Source organism: Vanessa tameamea, chromosome 10, assembly GCF_037043105.1.
Source record: "Vanessa tameamea isolate UH-Manoa-2023 chromosome 10, ilVanTame1 primary haplotype, whole genome shotgun sequence".
In the NCBI taxonomy this organism is placed as follows: Eukaryota; Metazoa; Arthropoda; class Insecta; order Lepidoptera; family Nymphalidae; genus Vanessa; species Vanessa tameamea.
In genome coordinates this window covers 1,524,662-1,542,209 of record NC_087318.1, presented here as the reverse complement: position 1 = coordinate 1,542,209, position 17,548 = coordinate 1,524,662, and the positions used below count along the sequence as shown (strand labels likewise).

Sequence of the window (17,548 nt, the reverse complement as noted above, 5' to 3'; positions counted from 1 at the left end):
TGGTCCTATAAATTGTATCGAATAAATATAAGCTATTGTATATCGACACACACATACACATTAGCTTACAATATCGTTTATATTTTGCATGATTTTAATTAATTTTAATTTTATTAAGGGGAACTCTTAAATCTTGCTATGAGTGTAACATATGTTGGGTGAATTATAAAAATATAGGTAATCGCTAATTTATTTTAAATGAAACAATAATGTACCTATAAGTATCTTGTCCGATAAAAGGTTTTATTTCCGATGACGCGCCAGTGTTGATCCTTACTGATGCCACGGCACTTCTATTTGGTTTACCGTGATCCGTTGCAATCACAGCCAATTGCATATCACTCTGATGAGCGGGCAAAGCACTGTAGTTCACATACAAAACCCCGGTGTCAGCATCAATGTAGTATCCAGGACTGGGCTGTACAATGGAGTACGAAATCTTCCCGTTATTCTCGTTGTCAATATCTTTTGCGTTGACTGAACCGATTTCAATAGTGCCGCTGCCTTCTGAAATTAAATTAAAATAAAAACATTTGTTTTTAAATACTATTTTATTAAAAAAACACATCATATTGGATAATTTTGTATTGAAGGCGGTCAGTTAGTTGAAAATTCAGTCGTAATAATTAAATGGAGATGTGTAATATAGCTCGTGACGTATTACAGCTACATATACTTAACTATTAAATAATGTTTATTGTAAAGTATTAAACATTATATTATAACAAGTCCTTAATATATGAAATAGAACACCTGATGAAAATACTTACCAGGCAAGACTCTATTATATGAAATGTCGTCAAAAACAGGCGTGTTATCATTAATGTCCGTCACTTTAATTGTTAAAGTTGTCTTTGCAACGTGTTCACTATCAGATGCGCTTATATTCACTTCATAAAATTTTTTGCTTTCATAATCAAGTGGCCTGTTCAAGACAATCTTCCCACTATATCTGTCTATTGAAAAAGTGTTATCTCCTTGAACAATCGCATACTTCAGAGCTGGATACGTGTCGACATCATTTGCAGTAACAGATGTAAGTACTGAGCCGACTTCCGCTCCTGTAAATGGATAAAATAAATAAAAAAACTGCTATACACGCAGACGCTACTCTCGTTTGACTGCCACTTTAAGGATTCGCAAAATAAAATTCTCTAAAACAAAACTCGCCCACAGTACAATGATATAAAAACAAATAAAAAAGGAGAGCGGACCGTTGGTCGGGGAGGCACCAGTAAAACATGCACTCGAAAAAAATGCAATAACATCCAATAAATATTGATTCTAAAGGAGTCTCTTTTATTTAATCTCGGCGCTGGAATCGAAAAGTCGCAATGTAAGCCGGCCGCGGAGTCGAGAATACAAATTATGTAAAATGCCTCCCTCTTTGTAAAGCATTTTTTGTTCTACCAATTTATATCGCAAAGCCGATAGGGCGCCCTACAGCAATTTAAAAACGAATATGTAAACAGGTGCTAAACTTGAAACATACCTTCGCTTACTGAGATGACATTTGGCGGTGGGAATGTCGGTTGATTGTCATTGACATCAACAACGTTAATTCTGAGAGTAGCCGTCCCCGTCATCTGAGGATTGCCTTCATCAGTCGCTATTACTGTTAGTTTATAAGCCTCTCTTATTTCTCTATCGAGAACTATGTTGGTTTTTACTGAGCCCGAAAAGGCAGGCTCAATAATAAATGCGTTATCGTGATTACCATCAACAATGTGATAAAGTATTCGCGCATTTGCTCCCCGATCTCCATCTTTAGCAGCTAATTGAACAACAAACTCTCCTTTTGTGTTGCCTTCTAAAACATTTGCTATATATTGTTGTTGTGTAAACCTAGGAGCGTGGTCATTTTGGTCCAAAAGATTAACTATTACATTGCAATAACCATACAAAATAGGAGCGCCTTCTGTTCTGGCTACAACTACTAGTTCCCTTCTTGGTCCCGGATATGATTCATAATCTAAATTTGCTGAGTTGTTTACCCTTATGACGCCGGTATTAGAATCAATTTCAAAGGCATATTTGTCATTTCCATTGCCAAATTCATAAATAATTCTTTGCCGACGTCCGTCACTTCTCAGTGCTGTTACTTGTAAAACATCCTTTCCGTATTGTAAATTTTCATCAATTGTTACATTGTACGTAGAATTTTGAAAATTAAGGGTTGGTGTTTGGTCAGAAAAATCTCCAACACGTAATTCGATAAGACCTATTGAGCTCTGCGGGGGATTTCCTTTGTCTTTTGCTATTACTTTAAGGTGTATTAATTTACCGTTTTCACTAGCTAAGCTTTGAGTAGCAGTAAGAACTCCCGTAGTTGGGTTTATGCGAAACTTGTGATTTGACGAATCTAAGAGTTCAAAAAGTATTTCAGCATTAGTGCCTATGTCATTGTCACTGGCCGAAACACGTATTAGACTTTGCCCAGGAGGAGTTAATGTGGCCATTTGTTCTTTGAATGGATATTTGGTAAATATAGGCTTATTGTCGTTTACGTCATTAATTGTAACTTCTACGGAAACTCTTTGCGACCGTGCTACATATCGACCTTGATCTGTGGCAACGGCATCAAAACGATAGCTACTAGTTTTTTCACGGTCAAAGTATCTGAAAAAGTAAAACATTGATTTAAGTATAACGTTGCAAAATTCAAAACACCTGTTATAATAATATCCTAAAAATTTATATTTAGATGAATGTACAACTATTACATACCCAGTTGTAAATATAACGCCAGTCTTGTTATCTATTCTGAATAGGCCTTGACTTTCATTTGCTAATGAATATACTATTCGTTTATTATAGCCTAAATCCGCATCAGTTGCTCTAACTTTAATAATGGACGTGTCAATGGATGCATCCTCAGGAATCGCAGCAGAGTAATGTCCTGTATCAAATACAGGGTCATTGTCGTTCTGGTCTTCAACCATTATGGTTAAATTACAAGATCCTTGTAATGCTACTGGTGAACCGTGATCGTACGCGGATATTGTCAAATCATATCTCGACTGAGTTTCTCTGTCTAAAGTTTTTGCTGTGAGTTTGCCTGTTGTGGCATCAATCGAGAATTTGTTTCCATTATTACCAGATATAATGCTGTATGTAATTATACCATTAGCTCCTATATCTTTGTCTGTTGCTGCAACTGTATGTATAACTTCAGGCTCATTATTCTCTGGTACCGTTAAAGTATAACAGGATCCTTGTTTAAATGAAGGTGGGTTGTCATTAACGTCTAAAATACTTATAGATACAGTAGCCACATCGAAATTTGTCGTGGACTGAAAAGTACTTGAATCAGTAACGTAAACAGGAAAAGTATACTGATCTGCTTCTTCTCTATCAATTTTAGTGGTAACAGTAACTGTGCCGAGACGTTCATCAATGGTAAATTTATCACCAGCAACGCCAGATGGTATCATAAAGCTCAAGTTACCTAGAACAAAAGTAACATAATTTATTATATATGAACAAATTATTTCATGTTTATTCCATTTGTAATATTTATACAGAAATAATATTATACACACCTGAATTTCCTCGAGATGACTTAGCAGAAAGTCTAGTTACGAAACTGCCTGGTCGAATATCTTCGCTAATATTGGCTCTATAATAGGAGTCTGTAAATCTTGGTGGTACATTAGTAGATTCTTGTAAGCTTAATAGTAATGTCATATGGCTTTGTCTAGGAAACGGCACACCATGATCGGAAGCAGTTAAATTCAGCTTATATTGCCCTGGTCTCACTCTTGTAAGGTCTGAAGAGAATTTCTTTGCCAAAGTGAGCTTACCAGTATTATATTCTATTGAGAAATAAGCGTGGTCATTTCCTCCTGATATGAAATATGATATTCTTCCGTTATCTCCTGAATCTGTATCAACTGCCAAAGCTTGGTATAAAATACCAGAAAGAGTATTTGATGTGACTGATACTTTATTTGCCGAAACAAAAGTGGGAGTATTATCATTTGCATCAATAACAGAAATGTGAACTGTTGCTGAAGTTACCAATCTCTCAGATATATTAGTTGCAAGATCAACGGCTTCGACAACTAACCAATATTCTTTTAATGATTCATAATCGAGAGGCGAAATGAGACTCAGAGAACCGGTTAGGGGATCTAAATTGAAAACATTTTTACTAACTGGTAGAGATGATATTATATGGTAATTCAAATCTCCGTTAGGGCCTGAATCTTCATCTTGAGCAGTGAAATTATAAATTGTTGTACCAACAGAAATTATTTCAGACACCTCTATGTTAATAGGATCGTGATCCCATTGAGGTGCGTTATCGTTAACATCGATAATTTCGATACGAACAGTGACAGCACTGCTTTGCGGGTTGTTTGTAGCTGATGTATCCAAGGCTCTTACTTCCAATCTGTACTCGTCTTGTATTTCTCTATCTAATTGTCTTGCAACAACCAAAGAACCACTTCTTCTGTCTATTTCAAATGTGCCGGGAGAATAGTCTGATGTAAGTGACATTAGTAAATATGAAATTTGTCTCTCCTCGTCGTCAGTTATCGTATTTTCATGTAAGTCGCTATCGCAACATGCTACTATTCCGACTATATGACCAATTTTGGCATCTTCTTTAACCTATTATACAAAAAATTAATATATAAATAAAATAAAACATTAATAGTTAATTTTTATGTAAAAAATATAGCTTTACATATGAACACAATTTTTGATACTCACTTTGAATGATAAACTAGAGCTTGTGAATGTTGGTCTATTATCATTTAAATCTAGTACTTCTACTTTCAATTGTCGTATAGTTTGTCTTGGTGGCAGTCCTCCATCTGTAGCTGCGACAGTTAGACGATAAATTGATCTCTCTTCATGATCCAGAACTGTACAAAGAAAATATATATGAATACCAATCTCAGAATGTCTAGAATCTTATATCTCACATCGTTATGGTTTGAAGAACATATTATTTTATAATCATTACCTGTACTCGTTTTGATAACGCCTGTATTTGAATCAATTACGAAAACGCCAAAACCATCCATATCTCTCTCATTTAAAATGGAATATACAACAGAGGCATTTAGTCCATCGTCTCTATCTATAGCTTTAACTCTAGCCACTTCTGCTCCAGGCTGTTGTTCTTCTCTTACGCTAACTACATCTTCCCTGGGATCAATTATTTCTGGTGAATTGTCGTTTACGTCCGTTATTTTAATTGATATTGGAACTCTTCTTGACCTGGGAAGGGATCCTTGGTCTCTTGCTTCAGCAAATAACGAATAGGAATTTTTGAACTCTCGGTCTAAAATTTCTTTTGTTGTTATAATTCCTAAAACAAAAATACATATTTAAAAACAAATTATAGCAATTACTTTGAAATCATTACTTGTAGAGACTTAATTTAAAAAATAAGTTAATAATATTATAACCTACAAATAAATTTTACACGTTCTAATGTTGAAGATAGCTTCATCATTTTTGACTTCAGTTATGTTTTATTTATGTTATAATTGTTTAATAATAATAATTGTTTACAGTTATTTTTAAATACTAATTCAATTCTGAAAATAATTTAAAGGTGTCGATGTAAATAAAATAATATTAACCTTTGCCTAATGTGCCTAATGTATTAAAGTAAAATATATTTCATCTTTAAGTGTGAACACAACTGTAATACTAAGAAGATTTTAATTGTATTTTTAATCAAATCCTCATAGTAATTCATTTCGGTGCATGTAAAAATAAAAAGGTATCCGTCAACGAAGCGGATTGAACGTGTACGTCCTACAGGTACATTTGTAACTTATGAACATTAAATACTCGACGACAGTATCTGGTATGGCGAGGCTCGCAATAAAACATGGAAGAGTAACGTAAAGCGTCTACAAAGCAATATTTTAATAATAGTTAATGGCGGGTCAAGGCGATTGCGCTTGCGCCGACGTTTATAACTTGCACTTGACGCACATTCATTCATTGTCGCTGCCACTTGTGACAGATATTAAAAACTAAAGAACAATATTGACATCGTTTTATTTTTTTATATCCGTGATATTACTTGCAAAAATTGATTCTTGTTTTATTTACTTGTGCAATTAAAACATTGGTTAATATTAATATTGAATATGTAATTGAATTAATAACATATTAAATTTTTTACGAAACCTTTTTACGACCTTGTTAAAATACTTTATTTATTTTTACTATCGACGAAACTTGACAGTCATGTATGGGGAATCGAAACCGATCTTCATACATATGTATAAATAACATGTACCGTTCGGGTTGAAATCGTCAATAATTGGCATTAAGAATTGATTCAAGTATCCGCAATTCGGCGTCAAACGCCGTCTTTGAAACGCCGACGAATAAAACAAACAAGTCACGAACGATTATGGACATAAGAGGGTGAGTGTTGCCCACCGAAAAAGCACCTGTTGAAATCTGAATTCCCTATCAGTGGTACCGACCGCATACAGTTGTCATGGACAATGATTTACCGATTCACATGGGGTTCGGTCGCTAAAGATGCGCTAACTAGCTCGCGGGGTGTCGATCGCTGATAAGCCAAATTGAGATGGAACGTCCCACCATTGATCAGTCAGTTAAAGGCGATAACGACTAACCCCTCCTTTATTAGCCCACCATCGATATGCAAACAGAATTAAAAATGGTCACGAAACGAAAGCCTATTAACTAATATCACGAATCGAAGCTTTTAAGTCCATATTTCTAACTATAAAATATATACTATATAATTGAAAAACACAATTTAGCAGATGTATTTACAAGTTAAACAAATCAATATTGTTTTTGTGTTTCCAATATTAGTCCTAAATACAATGAAAAGATTCCACGAATATATAATCGAAAACGATATTCATGAGATGGTCGACAAACATTCTTCAGACTGCTCCCTATCCTTTAAATTGTACAGGTATTAATGCAGTTTTGTTTATTTAAGTATATTTATTTAGTCGACGAGTCTTAAGTCAAAATACACTTGGAGTTTTAACTTTCAAAGGCACCGGCTAGTTAAACATAGTAGAGTGGTTGACTGCAGGGATAATTCTCGAACTGATCAAATAGTATTGAGGATGCTCGTTGAAATTACGGTAAATTGCATTGTTTTAAGTAAGTGAAATGTCATATGGACACCATTATAGATTGTAAATTTTTATCTATATTGTTGTGATTTTTGTTCTTGGCTATACTTGGGCTGTTTTGGTTCTAATTGACAAATTATTAATTTAAATAAATTATATAATGTTATTGCTTGATTTGTTACCTGTATTGGGATTGACGACGAAGCTTGTATTAGAGGGGAACAAGCTAAATCTAATTGCAGCATTATCTTCTAAATCTGCATCAGTCGCTGATATCTTTCCAACGAACGCACCAGCTTTCTGATTCTCTTCAACTCGAAACTCATAGGCGGTTTGTGAGAAAACTGGATCATTATCATTAGCATCTACCACGTTGACAATAAGGCTGGCAGTCGCTGACAGCGGCGGGATACCATTGTCTGTAGCTATTATTGTCATTTTGTGTTTAGCTATCGTCTCTCTATCGAGAGGTTTAGCGAGGTACACCCAGCCTGTAGTCGGTTGAACTTTAAAATACTCTTCGTTTGTATTATTCTCAGATACGACGCGATAGGTTATGCGCGCATTGTTACCGGTGTCCTTGTCTATGGCTTGTATTTCTAAAATCTGAAAGAGAATTGTTCTTTAAATAAAACTTTAATCTTTGTAAAATCGTTAAAATGTATTCATGATACAATATTATTTAAAGTATTAAATATTTGAAAATATCATTTAAAATAATAATGGCAATCTGACACTTTTACCATAAAAACATAGTCACGCAAATGAAACTAATACCGAAAAACTTGTTTCATTTGAGCGTTTTCACAGATTATTATCAATCGACGTTGCGGTGAGAATAAAAAAAAATGCCTAATTAAAGATAAATTATAGATGATTTCGATGAATCTATCAAATGATGTATGTCCTTAAAATTAATTTATTAATTATACTTTATAGGATACCCTTTGTACCGTTTTTACAAAAAATAAAATAGACGCAAGACTCGTTTACAAAATTACTATGATAATAAATTCGATTATATTTTAGACATTTAATATTTCAAAATGGCACAATTTTTGTTCATTATGAATCATTTAATACACACCCCTCTCCTTACCTTTGAATTAACAGCATCTGACTCCAATACATTGGTGCTGTAGGTGTCGTGTTCAAATATTGGAGTATTATCATTAACATCTTGAACATCTACAGCAAGTGTTAGATTAGCACTTAACTGTGGGCTTCCATTATCTTTGGCAGAAATTATGAGGGTATGACGAACGAGATTCTCATAGTCTAATGATCTGTAAAATTAATGTTATGTTTCTTTAAAAATTATGATGATAATTATGGTTAGTTATAAAGATAAGTAACTTCAAAATCACGACTATACTAAAGATTTTTATATTATCATGCTTAGTCCAATTTATAAAAAATCTTATTTTTATAAATAAATATATTGTATTGACATTAAAAACTTCAAGTACGAATTGCTTAGTTTATATAAAAATAAAAATATGTAATATTAAAATCGTGTATTACCTTAACAAGGTGACTAATCCGTGTTGAGGGTTCACAGCAAAAGTATTGGACGGACCAGTAGCAGAGACGAGACTGTATGTTATTTGACCATTTTTCCCTCCATCCTCATCAGTTGCTCTTGCAGCATACACCACGGAGCCGATGGCAGCTGATTCAGCGACGGATACTCTTACTGATGACGTCCCAAATTCTGGAGCATTGTCGTTCACGTCTTCTAATGTTATCTGGACCTGCACATCGTTCAAGCATTAATAAAATGATTTATCACATAATTGCACACTACTCGACGACCTCCGTGGTCGAATAGTGTGTACACCGGTTTTCATGGGTACGCCACTCCGAGGTCCCGGGTTCGATTCCCGGCCGAGTCGACGTAGAAAAAGTTAATTTTCTATGTTGTCTTGGTTCTGCGTGTTTGTGGTACCGTTGTCCAATATTTATATTTATATATTAACAATTAATACAATTAACAAAGAAGAAACAGATTATACCGTTACAACAAAAGTATAGATACATACGCAACGTAGTAATAGTTTATTAGGTGAAATAAAATCGCTATAATATATCTTCAAGTTCAAAGCCAACGCGTAAAAGTGTTGGATATATTTTTTTTACATTGAAAACGCTTTAGATTCAAGTCTAAACGATTACAAGCTCTCAATAATTGTACCTGAGTCTGATCATAGCTCGCTGGATTGCCAACAGCAGCTTTGACATTAAGCAGGTATGAAGAAGTAGTCTCTCTGTCCAACTGCCCTGAAGTCCTGATGGCACCAGTGTGAGGTTCAATTGTGAAGCGGTTATCCACATCACCAGATACGATGCTGTAGCGAACTAGCTGCTTACCTGTTAAAATATTTACGTTTTAGAACAAAATATTGTAAATTAAAGAGGAATCAGAAAAGTATAACCAAAAATTGAATCTTAAAATTTAAAAAAAATTAAAAAAAATATTGTTGAAGCAAGATACATTTCATTAGAGAACGTTTAATAAATTAATGCAAATATTGAGGAACTCGTCCTTTTTAAGAGTAGGCTAGTCTTGTTAGAAGTACTTTGTTTAAATTTCGCCAAAAAATTGTTCTTTAATAACCTAAAAACTAGATATATGATGTTGAAAACAACTATTTGAACATTTTGATAAACAACTTTATTAACGACACACTTGTGTTATAAGAAATCAATGGAAGCTTTAAACAAGCTAAAAATATGCAGTAACATTGTTGCCTCACTTATTAAGGGGCGCGGAATATTTGAAATATGCGGTTAATTAGGTCTTAGGTGCTAAACTTAAAAACAATGGACGATTTACGTTCGCTTATGAGACATTTGTACATACTTATTTAAGAAAAAGCATCAAGGATTAATTGAAGAATTTGAATCAATTTGTTCAAGAAAGAAAAGTTGAGATTGAATTTCTTCAGATTGTACTGATCGAACTTGAATGCTGATTTTTATTGAATTGTAAATATTTATGAATTCAAATGTTTTTCTGAATCACTTCCGAATTATGACGCTAAACTTTTAACTTGTAATCAATATGAAGTTATCTATAAAAGGAATATGGTATTGAAATGTCATTTATGGGAGTTGTATTTAATAAACCTAGTCAGCTGTTACGCTTATAAGTTTTTTTTTTCGATCATAAAATTAGTTCAGATATAAGATATATTTTAAAAAAAAAAATTTAATTAGGCTTCATTTAACCCAGATTGCTTCTCTTTAAATAGTAAATCTTTTTTTTGCGTTTCTTTAAATACGTCAATTTGCAACGTAATGCTATAAACTTTCTTAATGATCAAACGTGACAATTTAAGAAATAAATACACCCAAATCTATTTACAGAAGCCAAACTGAACGACAGCCGAAAACCGCTTTATATCTATCAAATTTTAATTGGCACTTCTCACAGTGTAAGCGATTCAATGTCGTATATTTTTTTTTCGCCCAGCCTCTTTTTGCCGGAGCGTTTTTTCGTCGGTCGTTTTCGGCAGGACAGTTGACGCAATGAGATTGATATACGGTCTTATTCGTCGACGTGCCGGGCAGTCTTTGTTTCTGTAACTGGTCCACGAATCCCCTCCCCTGCGGCACTCCCGCGTCCTCCCTTTGTCCCTTCCTCTTTATACAGTCTGTGATGCGATTGTCTTATTTTCGAAGATTTTACGGCGCGACTTCAATGTTATGTTTGTTTTTGAATTGTCAATTTTCGGCATTCGTGGAGATTTCAATAGATTTACAGTTCAATGTATAAAATTGAAAAATATGTATTTATACGAAGTTATTCTTAAGACTATGTGAATGGTAAATCTGAGATGGACGCTAATTTAAATACTGCAAAGAATTTAAAAAAGGAATCCGAATGTTTTAAAAATAATTTATCAAAATAAACCTGTCACTTTATAATAAAGAATAATTTACACTAAAACGATATGAGGCCGTTACGAAGTTTTTCCAACACTAACATTCATAAGTTAGCAGACAGACAGGTGTATTTAACCTTTTGTCTGACACCCAAATCAATTCATTAGTCAAATGTGGTATACTTGTCCTCTTTCAAAATGTATTCACAAATGCCCTTCTAAATTGAAATCACTAATGGCACCGCGATTATCTCGCTCACGAGACTACATTGGGCTTCAATTAAGAGTTGTAAAGATCTTCTATGCGAATTATTCGATTCTCGATTTGAGTTTAATGAATTAATTATCTGAAAGTTCGATTATCTCGAAAGGGCATTGGGATCGAGAAAGCTTGGCTCATTTCTGACCCTTATCGGTAATCAGCTGGCCTTTTTAAATGCACCATTGAAAACAGTTAAATAGAATATTAGTATATTTTAATTGTCCAACATTATTTCAGGATTTTCATATAATTTATATAAAAACAATATTGTGGAAATATATTGAAGTATGTACTAACAGATGTACTGTAATGATTATCTCAATCAATTTGAGAAATCCAAATATTTTTTGCCACTTTAAGTCATTATCATCAAACATGGATTTTGATTGCGATTTGCAACCGTCATGGATGTCTCAAGTAAACACTTAAACACTAAGCATTTTAACACATAAATCGTGTAAACAATTTCAGTTCCAGTCCGCCCAAATAACGTTGGATAAAAAGTTGAAAATAATTGAGCTGGTGTTCAAAAAAGAAGTATAGAAATTTCCAGGCAAAAACTGTCGTCGAGGGTTCGGTTTGTTGACCTCGAATGGAGGTTGAATTTATTCGGTTGCGCGAGCGCTTTCGACTCCAGCCCGACCGTATCCTTGGATTTCTCGGGATTGAATTTCAAATTTTCAGTCGTGTCGTCTTGCAAGAAAGCGTGAACCACATCTTGATTTTTTGAGAAGTAAAAAAACTTGACGTTCACAGGTTCACCTTAAATGACCTTGATAGATTATGTATGTCGGTGTGTCTATTTATCAATTATGTATTTATCTAGCATTTGCTTGTCACCATGTTTTATATATTCTTTTTATAATTGGTTTGAAGTGAAAAAAAATATCACAAATATGTATGTGCATAATGTTCTCCTGACCGATTTCGTCCACGGGTGTTATTCACGCTAGTCTTGCCAACTTCAAAGGATATAGTAATATAGCTGGCTACATTATATGTATACGTATATTTGCAGTAACCATCTCTAGCTCTAATCTCACTACACTCGAGGTTGCCTGTAAGAGACCGCTAACAGTGATAAGGCCGTCTATGCATATAGTTTTATTTTATATTTCCTTTACTGCTTGTTTTTTTTTGCAACAGTGTGCAATACAGTTTTTCAATATCAGTACCTTCAATCTCATAGTTCAAGGATAGATCATATATAAACGAAGAAAGAGCTGGGGTGCCTCGAGATATATACATATCCACTAGCTTACTTAATATTTTTGAATTTTATAGAACTGACCCAGGCTTCAAAACCTTGTCTGGCAAGCTTGTCTGGGTATCTATAACCCACTCATCAGACACTACCGCCTAACAGCAATATTTACTATTGTTGTGTTCCGATATTAGTTATGAGTAAGCTATTATAACTACAGGTACAAGGAATATGAAATCTTAGTTCCCAGAATTGGTAGCACATTGGAAGGAATTGTTAATATTCCTTGGAACACCAATGTATTTGGACAGTGGTGATCATTTTCTATTAGGTGGCCCATTTAGCCATTCGAATATTAATATTATAAAAGAGAAAAAACATCTTCATCTCAAACTGTACGAGTTAGTAACCTATATACATACAAACGAACAAACATAAATACCTATATTCATACGAATTCTTTTAATCAGATATAATGGCTCAAACGAATTAGAATTTAACGAAAGTCGTCGAACCAAACATTTACAACATTTACCAAGACTCTGATATTGAGTTCCTAGTTATGAATCATGTTTAGGAATCGTAGAATTCATTGTTTTTGCTATGTTCTACAACATGACTCTAGAATTTGAACTATCGGCCACACAGAGCAGATAAACGCGTCAGGTTAAAGTTTAAACCCTTTGTATATACTTAGAGAAAGCTCGCCATACTTGAACACCAACTATTTTATATAATTCGACGACCTCCGTGGTCGAGTTGTGTGTACACCGGTTTTCATGGGTACGCCACTCCGAGGTCCCGGGTTCAATTCCCGGCCGAATCGATGTAGAAAAAGTTAATTAGTTTTCTATGTTGTCTTGGGTCTGGGTGTTTGTGGTACCGTCGTTACTTCTGATTTTCCATAACACAAGTGCTTTAGCTACTTACATTAGGATCAGAGTAATGTATGTGATGTTGACCAATATTTATTTATTTATTAATAAAGGATTCTCATTTTAAAAGAACCGGTCAGTCAGTTCTCATATAACTTTAATCATAACCTAAGATTGCGGGTTCAAAGTCGGGTATGCACTATTTTTTTTAAATAAAATTATGCTTAAACTGTGTTTTAATTCATCTCATGCTCGGCGATAAATAAAAACATCATGACAATGAAAATCTGCCAAATGAACAATTTGGTAGTTTATTTATAATAGGTCGCTTGATGGTAAGGGTTCAACAACGGCCAGACAGACATTGGCGCCGTAGAAATTCAAACTATTGGAACCAACCTTGGAACTCCAAACAGCAGTAAAACATATATCATGGGTGAGTTGTACCTAGATGTGCTTGCACAAAGCCCTACCATCAATAATAGTAAGGTCCCAACCTTATCAAAAGAATTAAGGTTATAGTTCAGCAGTTATATATTTGTAAGATCATCATCATCATCCTCCTGCCCTTATTCCAATTTACTTGGGGTCGGCGCAGCATGTCTTCTTCTTCCATACTTCCCTATCTGACGTCACCTCACAAGTGAGATTAAGTATTTGCAGGATGTAACTTAATAATTATTTAAATCTCAAATTTTATAAAGGGAATGTTAACAATTGCATAAATCTTATCAATCATTACGCAATAGCAATTAATAATTGTTTTCGTATAGATAAGAGTGCTACTAATCAAATTTCGATTAAATACCGCCGTGACCACACGCGTGTTCATTAAATTATCGTTTGGTGTAACTTTAATTTTATTAGTGAAATTTTCAAGATAAATCATAATTAGTTTTGGGTATAAGCGTTGATACTTTATGTTATTCTATTCCGGTTTTAATAAAAAGTTCTTAATAGCTCAGACTGGCGATGCGGAAGTTTTGCGGCTGTTGTAACTCCTAAGGCTATTGTTGTACTAGACTTTAAGATTAGTTTGTGAGGATGGTTTAAATATATACATTACTATATCCAATTTTATAGTACTAACAATGTAGTAACATAGTATAAATAACATTTTTTTATGCTTCCACATTCGCTAAATGTTGAGTATTTATTGTGATACGCCATTTTGATACTTGTGTCCTTTAAATGTCATAATTATTTTAATCAATGTCGCGTATCTCTTTCTGACATTTCACGATCGTGTCCTTCGGCAAGTTTGGATTTCGTTCTTAACTCAGAATTTTAGTATACTTAATTATTTTATCAAATGGTAGAACAGTTATTCAACGTCTATTGGTTATTGTAACGCCATACATCCTTAGTATTGTGTGCCTTGAGGACTAAACAAGCCCGAAATTTTAGGCACAAGACACATAACATATTAAAACCCATGTGGTTTAAAGTGATTTGTACTCTGTGGAATGTCAAATAGGTGAATTATTTGCTTAAAAACTACCGTCTGAGAAATAGTTCCGTTCCTCAAAAACATTAGGTCACTTAGCCCCACTACTACAAAGAAGACGACCTTGAATCCCCAACAATCTTTCGTACACCGTTACGGCGACATCCAAATTTTTTAAATCTGTTTCTTTGTCGTTTCTTTAGGTTTATAGCACAACTAAATAATATTGATACTTTTCTCAGCGAACGTGTAAACTCTATGTTAGAAAGTATGATTTTTCTAACTTGAACGCTTTCTGTTATAATTCTTACTAAGAGTGTGTTCATTCACAAAATGTTAACCAACCAGTTTAAGTTGTAATATATATTCGAAATAAATCCATGCAACCGCCTTTATTTTAATTCTGACACGTTTCATATTTATTCATATTAGGACTATACTTCTTAACTCATAAAACGCTAATACAAATTGTAGCAGTTGCCACAATCACAACATTGGAAACCCGCGCCTGTCTGAACTCATTAAATTATATTTTTTTAATTAATGGACGTTTATCTCCGGGCGAGTTAGCTATAAATCTGATGGGGGCGTGCGTTTGGGCAATGGTGTTCAATATTATGGTGCTCTTTCTAATTAAACTCTGAGCTGAACTGTCCGTCAGTCTGTGTGGTCTAAGTTGTAAACTTAAGCTATTCAAATTATTTTTTATAAATACTTTTTTTTTTAAATTCAAATAATAACATAAAATAATAAGTCAAAAATTACTCGAAATTAATAAAGTGATTTGTTCAAATGAATCAGAACAAAATACTACTTATAGGCCTCAGTCTATTTATTTAAAATGCAGGATATGTTAGCGGTGTTTTGTGTTAATACAGTTACTTTAAAAATTAAATGGGAATGGTTGAACAATGAAAATAGTTATAAAAATTAACATAAGTTTCGTAGGTATATTGTATTGGATCAGATAGAAATTAAATGTTCACGCACAGCACGACTATAAGTGCAAGATGTGTTTTGCAAAGAATAAGTTCCAATTTTAAATTCCTAAAAGTCAAATATTACTGTTCTTTTTTTAAATATAAAAAAATATATATCGCATGCATGTTGCCATGGAAACAGAGAAATGGAAAATATTGAATGATAAAAAAATGTTAATCATCAATTATCTTCTGTGAAGTTCGTATAAGTTTAGTTCCGACCTTTTATACTAAAAGTAAATATGATTTCGTTTCCGAGTGCACTCCACGTTTGTTTGCACCAATCACACACAACACAATGCTATTATTTTTAGCCGGTATCTTCTCAATCTAAAGATTTGATTTGCAATATTGCTTCCACCGATCGAAGTTTAATTGCTTAAAAATTTATTAATATCATTGCTGGCCACAGATAAGTTATATTTTCGAATATTTATTTTTTGTTTAATAATAATCTAATTGAGAAATTTATGGTCGTTGGTATAAGTCAGAAAAAATTTTTTTTTCAGATTTGTGGCCATTTTATTTTAATCTGCGGTAATTTAAAGTTTACTATAATTATAATATTATTTTTTTCAGACTTGAAAGGTAAGTTTGATCAAAATAGTTATCTACATATAAATATTCATAGGAGTTATATTGTTGTTTTAAAAATAATTAATATTTGTCATTATTGATGAATTGTTCAATTGTTGATCACACATTTTGACCATTCTTTATTAACAACGAAGTTGATAACATCTTTATATAACTTTTTCTAGGTTCTCAAATACCACCCATTTGCGTCAAGTTGCTTGTATAAAATAAAAAAAAAAAACATATACGTGTTGTAAGAATTCACCGATTCCTTTTCACTTGACAAATAACATTATAATAGCACTCGACGAGTATAAATTACATGTACGAGTGGCGAGGGTACACGTTTCTGAGTCCCTCAAAAACATGCAGCCTTCATCACGATGTTTTGTGTGTAAATTGTATTATTTGTTATAAATGTTTGTTATTTCAACAACATTTCGATTTATTACTGCCTTACATAATATACAATAATTAAATATTTTTTATACGACCATGCGAATAAATTAATCGTTGACGATTCTAAAGTACCTTTAAAATTCGAATACATTTTTTTTTATTAAATATTAAGTAAACCGGATATTGATCATATAATTACCAATGTTACCATATTATTTCACAACCAGAGCACAAGTGTGTGCACCAAGACATGTTCGATCTCTATTACCGTTGATGGTAAAGCTTTCGATTAGCAAGGCTGCGAGCTTAACGTTGCAACTAAACTCTTCAGTTTCCACCTATACATGAAAACTTTTAAATGGTAGACACTTGACTAAATAACAAAATGCGTATACTGTACATTTAAATAACGTTATAAAAACAAAGCATTAGAAGCACCTTTGAAATATTCAGGATTGAATGGTTTTTAAAGCTAACACAGGTTCAGAATACAGATTGTACCGAGTAGAACAGGCAAGATTATCAGTTGTTACACTTTTGTTTATTTCAAGCCATGCAGCATGAGTAAAAGTAACAAATTTCATAAAATTTAGCTGTTGGTTAATTTGATATTTGCCACTAACAAAGGTTATATTGTAAATATAATTAGACGCAAGTGTATAATCTATTTACACACGAAGGCTAGCTCCTCGCCCCTCTATGGTAAAGTACACGTAAAATTTAAAAAGAAAGGTTATCTACTCTATATTTACTTTTTTTTAATCGTCTAACGAACACTATGACGTCACACGTCTTGTAAGCACGTTACACACTGATAC

At 33.4% G+C, this 17,548-nt stretch overlaps 1 protein-coding gene across 1 annotated transcript in view; it reads right to left on the bottom strand.

Annotated features, from left to right (window-relative positions):
• The window catches only part of Ds (dachsous), a 274,093-nt gene that overhangs the window by 3,387 nt on the left and 253,158 nt on the right, over positions 1 to 17,548 (bottom strand). Inside the window, exons 5-15 of the mRNA XM_026633661.2 lie at positions 9,295 to 9,470; positions 8,625 to 8,854; positions 8,200 to 8,386; positions 7,283 to 7,706; positions 4,976 to 5,323; positions 4,720 to 4,874; positions 3,543 to 4,617; positions 2,728 to 3,448; positions 1,493 to 2,619; positions 771 to 1,061; positions 216 to 507 (exon numbers count right to left, since the gene is read on the bottom strand). Of these exons, the coding sequence (XP_026489446.2) occupies positions 216 to 507; positions 771 to 1,061; positions 1,493 to 2,619; positions 2,728 to 3,448; positions 3,543 to 4,617; positions 4,720 to 4,874; positions 4,976 to 5,323; positions 7,283 to 7,706; positions 8,200 to 8,386; positions 8,625 to 8,854; positions 9,295 to 9,470 (5,026 nt within the window). The remainder of the gene's footprint in view (positions 1 to 215; positions 508 to 770; positions 1,062 to 1,492; positions 2,620 to 2,727; positions 3,449 to 3,542; positions 4,618 to 4,719; positions 4,875 to 4,975; positions 5,324 to 7,282; positions 7,707 to 8,199; positions 8,387 to 8,624; positions 8,855 to 9,294; positions 9,471 to 17,548) is intronic.